The 13,666-nt window shown below is 47.1% G+C and overlaps 1 protein-coding gene across 1 annotated transcript; it reads left to right on the plus strand.

The window, feature by feature from the left end:
- The first annotated feature begins 1,048 nt into the window (after positions 1-1,048).
- Positions 1,049-3,984, plus strand: LOC144819077 (disintegrin and metalloproteinase domain-containing protein 9-like). Its single transcript, XM_078677090.1, has one exon. It carries the CDS (start codon positions 1,245-1,247, stop codon positions 3,441-3,443), a length of 2,199 nt encoding a protein of 732 aa, XP_078533216.1. The 5' UTR covers positions 1,049-1,244; the 3' UTR covers positions 3,444-3,984.
- Positions 3,985-13,666: the final 9,682 nt, after the last annotated feature.

Below are 13,666 nucleotides of genomic sequence, written 5' to 3' on the forward strand. Positions count from 1 at the left end.
ATATTTGGGTCCGTAGTCTTCTTCAACCTGCACAAGTTACCATAGTTAGCACTGATTTTACCTTTTAAACATGGTTTTTAAAGGTTTTAATCTGGCTTTTAAAACATGAATAATAATTATTTTATTTTATTTATAAAATGAGATCTTGATTTTAATGTGATATTTGTAAAATTATTGATATGGATTAATTGTTCGATTGCCCCGTTTCATTCATTGTAACCTGAATATGTGACTAACTGCTGGTATAGGGTACTGTATATAATTGTTTGTAAATGTTTTTCTTTTGTACTTCCTGCTTTTATGGCTATATTAGCAGAAATAAAGTTGAAATGAATGAATGTGTCACTCGTAGTCATTGAATGTCACTCATAATTATTTACACTGAAATTATGAAAAGGTCACACGTAAGCAATCTGAAACCTTCACTTTTATTTGAATATGCAAACGCGGGTGTGTTTCACTTGCATACACAACAGATGCAGTGAGTGCAAGATTCTCTCAACCTAAAATAAACTTATTTTGACTTGTGCTTGTGTTGGTTGCCTATTTACTTATGCACTATTGCGCGACTTCCTCTGATGTATATGCAAAATGTACCTTTTGTCCGGAATTTTTGTCCTGAATTCTTACCTTCTGTCCTGTATTTTTGTCCTGAATATTGATCCTTTGTCCAGAATGTTTGCACTCATTGTCCTGAATTTGCACCCATGCCAGTTGGTCACCCTACTGCCCAACTAGGTTAGCAACCACCCATTCTTCTTTTTTTTTTTTTAGGACTTGTGCCCTGTTTGGCTCCCTTATTCCCTAACACAACTGAAGGTTAATGGTCTCAACATCTGGCCGCGATAATTAATAGCAAATAAGCTAAAACAGTTGGAAATCCTACTTCCTAAAAAAAACTTGCATTTCCCTATTAAGGAGCACCAGTATCCAAGAGCCGAAACAGGAAGTGGCTCGCTTGAGCGAAAACATCAGTTAGTGAGCCATATGGGTGGCAACCTACCAGTATTCATTTCTTCAGACAGGTCGGGCACGTTATCGCGAGTGATAGTCGTTTAATCCCTTTGTGCTCCGAGAAGGCCTTGGCCTGAGCATCATAGGCATTGTGTTGTTTTAAAGAAAGGCGCACAAGGATGTGCGCGACCAACGGTCGCTGGCCATGTGGGCGGAGCCGCGTGCGCTCAGCCGCTCCAGGGCGCTTCCGCTAAAACAACGGGGGAGGCGACGCGGCCCCACACGCCACTATGGCGCCCTGGGTGCTCTTGTGGGCCCTGGGCCTGCTGTTCGTACCGTTTCTTCAAGGGGCGTTTGTTGAACGCACGCTGGACGGTTATGAGGTGATCATCCCACGGATATTGTCGAGCGACTCGGAATCCGGACTAGTCTACCAAATGGCCACGGCAGGCCGGACCTACATCCTGCACCTGATGCAAAACACAGACCTGCTAGACCCGGGCTTCTCAGTCTACACCCAGAACAGCACGGGCCAACTGATCGAGGAGCCAGCCTTCTTCCCCCGAGAACACTGCCATTACTACGGCTACGTGGACGGCATCTCTGGCTCTATCGCCGCCATCAATACGTGCTCCGGGCTTCTGGGCTTCTGGCAGACAGGTGCCTTTACTTACGCCATTGAGCCCGTTAAAGATTCTGACTCGTTTCAGCACATCGTATATAAGGTGGAAGATATGGAAACCGACATAAAGCCTTGCCTTACGGTTCGTGCGGAAAGAACCCCCAGAGAAGAGCTTTACCACAAAATGCGACAAAAAGAAAACCGCCGGGTCTCTAGTCAGGCACACCTCATGCAGATTTACGTTGTAGTCGACAATGACTTGTATCAGTACTATCACAAGAACATCACTCGTATTACTGATAAAGTTATTCATGTTTTGAACATGGCGGATGCTATGTTTGTACCATTGCGTCTTCAGTTGGTTCTATCTGGATGTGAGATCTGGAACGTAAAGAATGTAGTACCATCATCTAAATACGTAAAAAAGTTTCTCCTGGACCTAGTGACCTGGAAAGAAAAGGATGTAAGTTCACGTCTAAAAGTCGACATGACTGTTTTAATGAGAAAAGACCAGATTCAAGGTGCCAGTGCAGGAACTTTTGATGGAGAGATCTGTTGGAGTGATAATGCATTACTGTTTCTTGCAGTCAGTCACGATGTTTTGCCTGTAGTTGCTGGACATTTAGCTCATGAGCTTGGCCATTCCATTGGAATTCCGCATGACTCAAACTTTACAAGCGAATGCCTTTGTCCTCAGGCCACGTGTATCATGCTTCATGGTGGAGTCTCTGCAACATCATTTAGTGCTTGCAGTTTGCAATATTACAACAGTTTTATTGCCCAAGGTGGCGGATACTGTTTGCGAACTGTACAATCAGCTTCATTGCAAAAGCAATACACTTATCAATACTGTGGCAACAGAATAGTAGAAGGAGAAGAACAGTGCGACTGTGGTACCAAACATGAGTGCATCAGGGATCCATGCTGTAATAGTGATTGCAAACTCAGAAGTAATGCTCAGTGTAGTTCTGGTGAATGCTGCAAACAGTGCCACTTCATTAAACAAGGGATTCCTTGTAGAAAGCCGGTTTCTGAGTGTGACCTTGCAGAATATTGCACTGGCATGTCGGGCATTTGTCCTGAAGATGTTTATTCCCAGGATGGATCACCATGTAATCACAATCAGTCATACTGTGTAAGTAACAGATGCTATGACTACGACCAGCATTGCCAAATGCTCTTTGGTAAACAAGCAGTTGTTGGTGCGAAGGAATGCTTTGCCTTAAATAACATTGGTGACCAGTATGGAAATTGTGGTTTTCAAGATAAAGGTGGGCCACCAGTAAAATGTGAAATTGCACATGTCATGTGTGGGCGAGTTCAATGTGAGATAGAAGAGGATACATATATATATAAGTCGCATTCTGTTACGGTGCAAACTCCCTCTGGAAACGTGACTTGTTTGAGTGTAGATTTCCATAGTATACCTGACATTGGGGCTGTTGCAGATGGGGCACAATGTGACATTGGGAAGATTTGTCTGGCTAGAAAGTGCGTTGACATGTCCGTTCTTGATTATGATTGTGATATTCAGGAACACTGCAAAGGTCGTGGGGTTTGTAATAACAATAAGAAATGTCATTGCAATAAGGGGTGGGCTCCTCCAGATTGCACCTATGGAGGATTTGGCGGAAGTGTTGATAGTGGGCCTTTAATTCTAGACTCCTTCATTAGTTATATTCCTCCAGAACATGGGATTAAGTTTAGAGATTTTGAATATAGAGAATGCCCCTTAGAGACAAGAAGAAAGCAAGAGAAAATGAAAAAAGATCTTGCAATAGGTTTGGGTGTCGCTGTACCTTTAGTTGCTGTTGGCATTATTCTTGCAGTCGTATTTAGACATCAAATAATGTCAGCATTCACATAATAACATCTGAAAAAATAAAATAATTTCTGCTACCACGAAATTGGGACTACATAGTCAAATTTATGACTAGTACGTATTATATCTGGTGTGTTTATTGTCAAAGTTGTTCATATATGTACATGTACATTGTTGGTGGCAGGTAAAACACAAGGCTGTTGGAAATGTAGCATTTGAGTACCTTTTCCATTTGTTCAAAATAATTCTGTCTCCTGTGTTTTGCATCGTTATTGCAATACAGTAAAAATGTCGCAAACTTTTAGTTTGAACACTTTATGTACCACTTATGTGAACGTAACCATACTTGTTAAAAAAAAAATGTAATTTCTTCATTACTTAATGTTTAGCAAATTGAAAGATCATGACAGGCTGAGTCTATCATTCTAGCTTGTTCTATGCATTATTTCTCAGCACCTAAAGTTTCCTCTGCTTTATTTTCAATGTGTATTCTTCCCACTCTCTTTTCCCTTTTCTTAGTTCTGAATTCTAAATTGTTATCCTATACTGCTGCTTGTACGTTAAAAATACAATTCAAATAACGTTGCTGGTTATGTAGGTAATGCATTTAGTGGTCTTCGGGCATAAATATGTATTTGCATATTTATTTAGTGCTCTCTGTAAGAGAGTAGACCTTTCATAACTATTCTGTAGGAAGGTGTCTGGATGTTGCTTCTGGTAGTCGACTGAAAGACTGCAACTTTCAGCAGCTGAGAGTGACTGTAGATCTAGAGTGAGGATCACGTTATTTAGAACCAATAAACCCACAAGGAATCAATCTCAGTTCGATACCAATTCTAATATAGTTTAACTGTCATATCTGTGGACCACAAAGAAGGAATTATACTGATGTCACCTTCATGTATATTGATCGATTTTAGAATAAACACTTTTTCTAACTGGATAATTTAAACATAAGGTGGTATACATGTTAAAATTATGTATTTTACTATCATTAGTCAAACCTGCATAACCTGCTTCAATTAGTGAATAATTGATTATATTGGCTAATGCTTGATTATTGCTCCTGCCAAAACTATTACCCAATCACCCCCCCCCCCCCCCCGGCCATTGGGTAAAGTTTCAAAGAATATAGCTGACAAACAGTTGGCCTATTTCATGCATGAAAATCAGGTTCGATACAAGTGGCAGCTTGGATTCCACCCCAGGAGGAAAACAGAGTCCTCTATGGTATTGGTCACTGAGGACGTAAAGGCCATTGTTACGGAGAGTAGTGTGATGGGAGTGGTCCTATTGAGCCTCGCTGCCACATTTGATACTGTAATTTACGTCATCTTAGTCTAGAGAGTGAAGGATTTAAGCATAAAATGCATGACCCTTTAGTAGTTCTGAAATTTCTGGAGGGCTGCTAACTGCCTATTATGCTAGCACATCTTTTCATATTCTAGCTCTATGACATCCTTAGGGGTCCTACACTCATCTTCTTGCCATCAGTGTATGATAATGTGATTGTCTGCCTCCTGTTTAGACATCTCTGCTTTTTAAACTGCATACCACACCCATATGCAGATAAAACACAGGTCATAATGTGGCTCGCCCATCTTTCCCCAGGCTCTCAGTCTCATTTATATAGCTAATTTCTGGCAGTAGACGAGTGGATGACCTATTCTTTTTAGAGGCTAAACGCCAGTGAGATTGACATTTTTATTATTGGTTGTTACAGAGAACACTGGGTTATCTGACTGCGGGCTTTAGTATTAGGGCATGCCATAATTCCAGGAACTAAGTTTAAAACACTGAGAAGCTTTCGGGGCTAAGATCTAACTACGAATGCTCAGGTAAATGCAATGTGCAGCTCTGAATTGAAGGTTTTGCACCACTTAACAATAGGTACTGCCCTTTCTTCTGAAAGATCTTCACGGATTAGACGTCACTGTATGCCTTCTGTCTAAATTGGATTATTTGAATGTTACACCTTATGTTCTAATAAAATTGCAGAGTACATAATGCGGCTGTGCAAGTACATTGCCACTTGAAAAAGGCGTACGTAACAGTTCTCTCTGGCAGAATCTATTGAAATTCATCAGCTTAATGAAAACTTCTTTTTACCAGCCGGACTTGTCATACGTGGCTCCCTTTATTCTGCCCATACATTCCAACAGGAGCTCACTAATGTAATATTAAATATTAGTTGTAGGCAGCAAACATGGAACATGGTTGCATGGAAGGGCGTTCTTTTAACTATCTACGGGTCCATGCATTTGGAAAAAAATACAGATCGCGCTAAGCCAGATTTAGTCATATATGGCCTTCAGAACATTTCTAGAGGACTTCTTTTGTTATGCTGCCATTTTAGGTACGCTACTTTGTGTCTGTTTAGGTCTCGCCTATGCAGCGCGCATGCGCTGAATAGGCAAAAAACCTTTAGCAATCGCTTCGACTTTTCAGCCAAAACGTGCACATGTTCCATTGCCTTCAATGGCAATGCGTGCACATTTGGCGATTCACTTGCGGGAGCGCGCGGCGCCATATGGTAGCAATTATCGCTCCTGCCGCTGCTCGCTCTCACAATTGAAATGCTTTCACTTTTGCCAACACTTTTTTTTTATCCAGTACTCCCCCCCCCCCCCCCCCCCCACTTGTTTTTTTTGTATTGGAGACTCCTGCCGCCCCTTGTTCTTAAGATGCTAACGGTATTTACCATGCCACGTCTAGCCAAAAAGATGCTAAAGTGGTGTTTGAAAAGGATTGGCGAAATGCTTCATCGCTGCATTTTATTTTACTTAGCCGATTCCAAGGTATCAAAACGGTGTGCTTGGAAGCAACAGGAGCCCTGTTACAGGACCTTCTCTCCATGGCTCCATGTGTTGCCGGTGGCCGTGCTGTGCAATCAGCCGAATGTATGTTCTGTGTGCTTTTCTCACCCTGGGGGCACGGCTGCCACGTCTGGGCCATTGTTCCGCTAATGAATGTAGGCTAGGCTCCTCCTCTCCCCTACTGCTGCGCAGCCACCGCTGGACTCCAAAGGAGGCCTTATGTCATGCATCTGGAATCTCAGGTCCCCCCTCCCCCTTTGAGGGCCTTTCTCATGCAGGTGCATAACAATGAAGTGAGATTCTTACACCGCCGACCCCGATATTTATTCCTCAACCCCACTCTCCTTACCACCCACCCCCATATGCACCACTTTATTCCCCAAGACCCCGCAACCACAGGGGAATGTGCAGGTGCCCTGGTGAAGTTCACAGCCCTGCTTCCTGGGAGCCCAGCCACATGAAGCCGCGAGTCACCCTTTTACGCACAGCTTAATGCTTAAATGCCAACATACCGTTTTTATTTCAAAACCTTCCTTTTCCTACATCAAAATGTTGGCATGTCTGCTAACGCGCAGGGCGTGGGACTGTTAAGCACATCATTTGGAGCGCAGTCACATACAAATATATTACCGTGCAAACAAGCATCTTCAAAACCTGTCACTAAAAAGCGTTGTGAGCCCCCTGGGACCGCTGTGCACTGCTTGTTGGTTGTGCGTTTTGCTGCGTAGTCTGCTGGAACCAGAGCGCGCGAGCCCAGTCCCCCTGTCATGCTGTCTGTTTCTCAGTGGGTGCGCCGCACATGCCCATGTCTGGGTTTGCAGGTGCAAACACATGCTGTGCTTGCTGGTGTCAGGACCGTTGCTTGTAGGCGCAGCATACGTGTAATAGGGGAAACAACCTTTACAACGCAACTTTTACAACGCACTACCATTACAACGAAACTTTTACAACACAACATCCATTACATAGCATGCCATTACAACGCAACCATTACAACGCATGACACTACAACGCATACCATTACAACGCATGTCATTACAACGCAGTAATTACAACGCATACCATTACAACGCATACCATTACCATCCAACACTTACCCTACTGTTGCACCCCCTGGAGTTAGAATAGTAATTTTTACCCCTACACTATCCAACATTTACCCTACTGTTGCACCCCCTGGAGTTAGAATAGTAATTTTTACCCCTACACTGTCCAACACTTACCCTACTGTTGCACCCCCTGGATTTAGAATAGTAATTTTTACCCCTACACTATCCAATACTTATCATACATGCAATGTAATGTTATGCGTTGTAATGGTATGCGTTGTAAAGGCAGTATGCGTTGTATTGGAATGCGTTGTAAAGGTAGTTTTAAAAAATTTGTTGTAATAGCATGCGTTGTAATGGAATGCGTTGTAATGGATGTTGCGTTGTAAAAAATGCATTGTAAAGGTGTGCGTTGTAAAAGTATGCGTTGTAACGTCATGCAACTGTGTAATAGCCCACCATGTATATAGTAGACAAATCCAGAGTGGGATTAAATCTCTTTATTGGTCTCATGCAGCGAAACAGCTTGTAGCCTTCACAACTAAACTGCCTAGATGCTAACATTTTTATGAGATGCCAGCACATGGCGGAGTTGGAGATATCTGTAAAACTGCGAGCAATGTAGCCCAAAATACATTTGCATTTACTAAATTATTTCATTTGAGACCCCCTCCATAAGTACCCCCAGCGTTAAGATTCTTGTTAAATCACATTTGTCGAATGCCTGAAGGTTGGATACCCATTGCAACCATTGGCCTTTCTATAGTGTGGGTACTAGAAATATTGTACCCCCCATTCTGTCCAGCATAAGGCTGCTCTCCATATCACAAGGACCACCCTTGACAGCTCAGGAAGAGATCTGGGAATCAGGGCTCAGTATAACATATCTATGATGGCTTTCCACCGCATCACATGTCATATCATAGGAGGGGACTGTCGAGAGAGAACAGAGAAACAGCGCCTGGTCAATGTTAGGGGCATACACCGCACACAGCACCAGTGGTATACCGTTTAGACGGGCTTTTATGAATACATATCTCCCACTAGGATCCATTTTAACCTCCTCTGGTGCGAATGGGGTCCCTTCCCACACCCATATAACGCCCCTCTCACGTACGTGGAGTAGCCAGCAGCATAAATCTGGCCTCGCCAGCGACGACGCAGGCGCTCCTCCTCCAGGAGAGTCAAGTGACCTGCGCTTGAGTTAGGAGTATACAGAGTAGTGCTGTGCGGGTGTAGGCATGCCCCTCACATTCCATGTTCTATTTGCATGTGACATTGTCACTGTATCAGCATGTGACTTGCGATATCCCACCCCCTGTATCGTAGCTGCATGCCCACTCAGGTAAAGTGTGTACATGGGGGTGGAACGCAGCATTTAAGACAGTATTGCTCAGTAACTAGATAACTAACATTACAACTAGTGAAATGCAACCTGTGCAACCGTAGTGGAGCAGATATGTAACAGTGATCAATCATGGGTTTATTCAGTGCAACTACTCACCCGAGAGGGTCTCAACATGCGGGGGGGCTCGCAGATCCTGGAAGTTCACGGTGATCAGTCGAAGAGCTAGGTCTTGAGGCCCTTCATGAACTTGTATTGTATTGGCGTCTGTTGGAGGTGGAGAGGGAGGGTGTTCCAAGCCTTGGTCGTGAGGAAGGAGAAGGAACGGCCTCCCGTTCTGGTCTTCTTGATGCGCAGTACCGTAGCGTGGGAGAGCTGGGCTGAGTGGAGGGATCTTTGGGGTGCGTGGAAAGAGAGGCAGTGATTCAGGTAGGCAGGTCTGGTGTTGTGTAGGGCTTTGTGGGCGTGAGTATCAACCATACTTCCCCATTTGTAATGAATTTGGTTCTCATATCTTGAGGAGAATAAAGGGTGAGGGCCGCTGTGCCCCAGTGCCCGTGTGATTACATAAGCTATTTGGCAGTTAAGCTGCCTATTGTCTCAAATTTCGATTTCACATCCATGCGTACTTTCAGCTAAATCCCTCCCTATGTGTACTTTACAGCTATTGTTGGCTGCAGACGAAGAGTGGGCGAGGGAAGGAAGTGGAGCTCATCCTGATCCCACGCCCGCAGGCATTGCAGAGTGGGAAACGATGGTTAGGTGTGTCCTGACGATTATTTCTAAGGGTGCGAACTGTGAGATCAGATGATATGGTCAGCCGTTTGTGGTGTCACCTCTGGTGGTGTCGGTGTGTCAGTCTCTGAAGTGTGCTCTATTATGGAGTCCTCTTCACTTGTGGATTTCTCTGTTATTGCCTAGGTCCGAGATGTGCTGTTCGGTATGCAGCGCTGGACAGCTCTAAGTTAGGCACCGCCACCAGTTGTTCGGCACGGTTGATGCATCTCCGCCTTCCACTATTACGTCGCCGCGTAGTACCGGGGCTCTCTCCGTGGACGTGTCGCTGCAGCTGCATGGCCCGCCTGCTTCATCCAGTCCAACACGTCTTCCGGATCATCAAAAAATCTGGTGGTGCCATTATCCACCACTCATAGGTGTGTGGGAAAGAGCAGCAAGTGCATATTTAGTTCACTCAGTCGCCGTTTAACTGCCAAGAAAGAGTGTCTTTGTTAGTAGACCTCTATAGTGTAATCCGGGAACATTATCAGCACAGAGCCTATGGCGTGCTTTGTGTAAAATACTGTCTCGGTCCCAGTAGTTAAAGCAGGCGGAACAGGAATGGTCTGTTTGGGGCATCCATTTGCACACCCAGAACTCTGTGAACTTAACACCATCTGGGCCTTCTGTCTCTTCTGCCAGTTCTATTACGCGTCTATTATTGAGACGTGGTCTGCCTTTCATCGTCCTCCACTCTGTCTTCCAAATCGAATATGCGACCAAACAACTCTTGCAGCATAGAAGTGTTTTCCCATGTGGCTGGCTGCAATTCTTCCAGCTTTATTGCAGTTGTGCTTTGCTTGTCAGCTGGTTTGCTCTGGTCGGCCCGCAGCTCGTTAAAATCAAAAGTGATTTTGTTTTTTTTACTTTCAAGCAACACCCTCTTATTTTCTAGGGCCGCACCAATTTTCTCCACTACAGTTAGCACATTTTCTATCTTGTCATTTAGTGCCATATCTGTCTGTGCCGATTTGAGGTGTGATTCACGTTCTGGGAGTATCCCCGACGTTTGGGAAGGTCCTGCTGGGGTGGATGGAGGGTTAGAATGGAGACGTCCCATGACCAGTTGCTGTGCTGTGGGCATCTGTCAGACTGTGGGAGCCACACAACATTCCTGTGTATGTCGCGGCTAATGATATCTAATTCTTCCACCTCAAGATTCCAGGGGCCAGAGCACTAGAGCAACACCCCCACTCCTGCCACCAACTCAATGTAACTACTCAGTAGGCCTACAGGGAACAGATATGTTTATCCACCCACTCTGGCCCTCCCTGTCTCGAGTGCCGTACACTGGGCCTCCGATGTGTCCCCAATGTATAAAAACAACAATCTACCCCTGATATGTCTTCCCCCTTCATATACCGGTAACGGGGCCTCTCTGTGGGTCAAGGACACTCTTTTGCAACATTTAAACAACATACGTCATGGCTCTGTAGCTGACAGCACCGATTTTGGGTGGCCCGCAGATAGGCCGCGAGCAGGTACCGCACCGCCCACAACTTCACTGCTCCCGGCCTGGGCCAGATCCAACCCACGGGCCCATGCATCCCCTTCCTCCCAACAATGGTGTCCAACAATCAGCTCGCAAATGCCGGGCACTCCCCACTGCACTCCCGTGGCCCAGGCCCGGTCTGGCCCTCGGGCTCCCACGACTATGCTGACTTGTGGAATAGAAGAGGGTCTTCTTCCTCAGGCAGTAGCCAAACAATGCCACTGCGGCCCGATCCGGGCCCCCACCGCAGCCGCAGCACCAGCAAGAGGGGGAGGCCCCAGCTACTAGGCAGTGAACAGGTGGTGACCCCCCTCCACGTCATACAGCCTATGCCTGATCTGGAACCCGGCCACGTCCGATCACTCTCGCCCAAGCTAAGGACCCAACAGATGGTGGCAAGAGGGGCCCATCGCCCATCCTGCTCGCGCATCACATGGCCTTGGCCCAAGCTGACATCCAGGCGCTCCTAGCTACGGACGTGCAGGGGGAGGCTCTCAAGTCAGTGATCTGGTGCAAGAGGTATGCGGGCGGCACTTACCTTTCAGTACTTGCCCAGTCGGCCACCTCAGTGTAGCTCACCTCACTGGCGGGTTCCAGCTGCCTCAGCAGTGTCCCACGCAACACTGTAGCACCTCAGCTTCAGCTGGTTCCAACCAGTGCAATCATCGATCCACAGCACGTGGAACAACCGCATGCCAGGTTGCGCTGCCGGTCTCAGCCAGTTCCGTTGGGCGCACAAGCGGTAATCTCGCGCACAGTGCCACTAGGCCAGGGCCCGCAGAGCAAGGGCTTGCGAAGGAGCTCAATCTCTAGTGCAGGTCTCCAAGGCCTTGCATTTGCTTTATGGACAGCACGACACTCCTCCAGCCGCACTCATGTCCCCCGGGTGACAATATTCTGCTCACAACTCAGTGGTGTCGGTGGGTATCCTGGTCGCAGGCTGCACCCTCCATCAGCTTTTAAAGCCATAGGCCCCTAGCCACCAACAACTCCAGCGCAGAGCGGGCCAGGCCCAGTATCGATGCGGCTCTATCTAGTGCTGCCAAAGCCCACACTGCTCGAAGGGCGCCCAGCAAGACGTTCTGGGGGGGGTTAAGCTGTTCTGCTGGCAACAGAATGGCGACGTAGGGAGCCAGCCGGCAAATACATGTGACGGATAAAGGGCTTGGGGTTTGGCGCTACAGGCAAGTGTGTCTGCCATCGTGGCCCATTGCCATGCCCCCTCCAGTAGCTCTCATAGGTGAGACATATTGGCTTTGCAATAGCTTGTTTGAGTTTCTGGGTATTTCGGTTTTCCATCATTGCACCAAACACTTGTGTTGCTGACACTCGGGCTGTGTGTAAGTTGCTGCAGCTTGTAGAACAGAGCGTGTTTTCATTCTCTGTTCCGCAGGCTCTTGTATTCTTATTGCTGTGAAAGTTTGGTACTTTATTCCCATGAAGGAGAGAGGAGTTAGGATTGTTAAAAGTGCAAAATACACTCAGTTCTAATTTACTACTAATTATTTTTCTAAATAGTAGGTCTTTATTTTTAGGGTAACCTTTTGAGGTTAACTCCCATTGATCTGCACTAGTGGCTTCCTGAGATTTTCGGAAAGCAATCTAACTCAATGTATTTGTTTGGGATGTTTTGGAGTCTGTTCCGGGTCTTGCGATCAGCCGTCTGTGAGCGAGGAGCGGCGGACTGCTGCTATCGCTATCGATATCGCTGCCGAGCTCAGGACTGGCTTGGTTCAGCAAACGTTCTTTGCCAACCTTCCCCCCCCCCCCCCCTCCCCTGCAAGCCTGTCATTCGAAAGTGGCCGCGGGGGTTGAGTGAGGCAGAGAACCGGCACTGAAGAGCCGACCGCACTGGCACTGAAGAGCGGACCGCACCGGCACTAAAGAGAGGACCGCACCGGCACTGCAGAACGGACCGCACCGGTTGCGTTTGGTGGGAGCCTACGGTTGGCGGCTAGCTTGCTTTTGCGGTTTGTGTTTGCGGCTTGGGTCTTGGGTAGCAGCAGCGGCCGTGGCAGTCCAGACCTAGCAATGTGAGCAGCACGAAGTTGAAACCGAGCGTGAAGCCCTCATCGGTGCACCGGAGCATAGCCAGGGGCGCAGGATCTATCTGCTTCACACCTGCTTCCCACCGCCCCAGCTTCATTTGTTTGCTTGCGGGGGTCAGAGACTCGCGTGTGGAGTGCTGAGCAGGACTTGGGAGACGGAGCCTGGGAGGAGAGGTGAGCATGCCCAATTGAAATTCAGAGCAGCAGTAAACCAGCCGTCGCGGAGGCGGCCGGCCACACCTGGGCTGCTCAGCTTATCTTCTCCCCGTATCTTCTGTCCCTTACTCTCTCCACTCGCCCCCCCCGTCAAGATGTCCCACACCAGGGGATGGTGACACACCCACAGTTTGAGCCTCAGCCTGCTCCTTTCGCTCCTCTTGCTGCCTATCTTCCCCTAAGCCAGTTCACGGAGGGGGGAGTGTCCGCAGCTTTGGAGATTGGCCAACAGTGTGTCGTGTTGGACGACTAAAGCGGGAGTTAGGCCGGCGTAGACTAGAGATTTGCCACAGTGTCCTGCCGTCAGGAGCTTTTGAGCGCCCTAGTTCCGACACAAATACACCAGAAACCAGGCCCCGGAATCATCTCCTAAAGAGCCCGAAAAGTCTACAAACCCAGCATAAAATCCGGAAATGCGGTCCGGGAGAACAAGAGGAGGAGAAAAAAAGGACAAACTCCCACAAGTTACCTCAGAAAACGTAAAAGTGGAGGGCAAGGATGAGGACGAGGGCAAGGGCCAGGAGG

This window comes from Lissotriton helveticus, chromosome 2_1, assembly GCF_964261635.1.
Source record: "Lissotriton helveticus chromosome 2_1, aLisHel1.1, whole genome shotgun sequence".
NCBI classification, from domain to species: domain Eukaryota; kingdom Metazoa; phylum Chordata; class Amphibia; order Caudata; family Salamandridae; genus Lissotriton; species Lissotriton helveticus.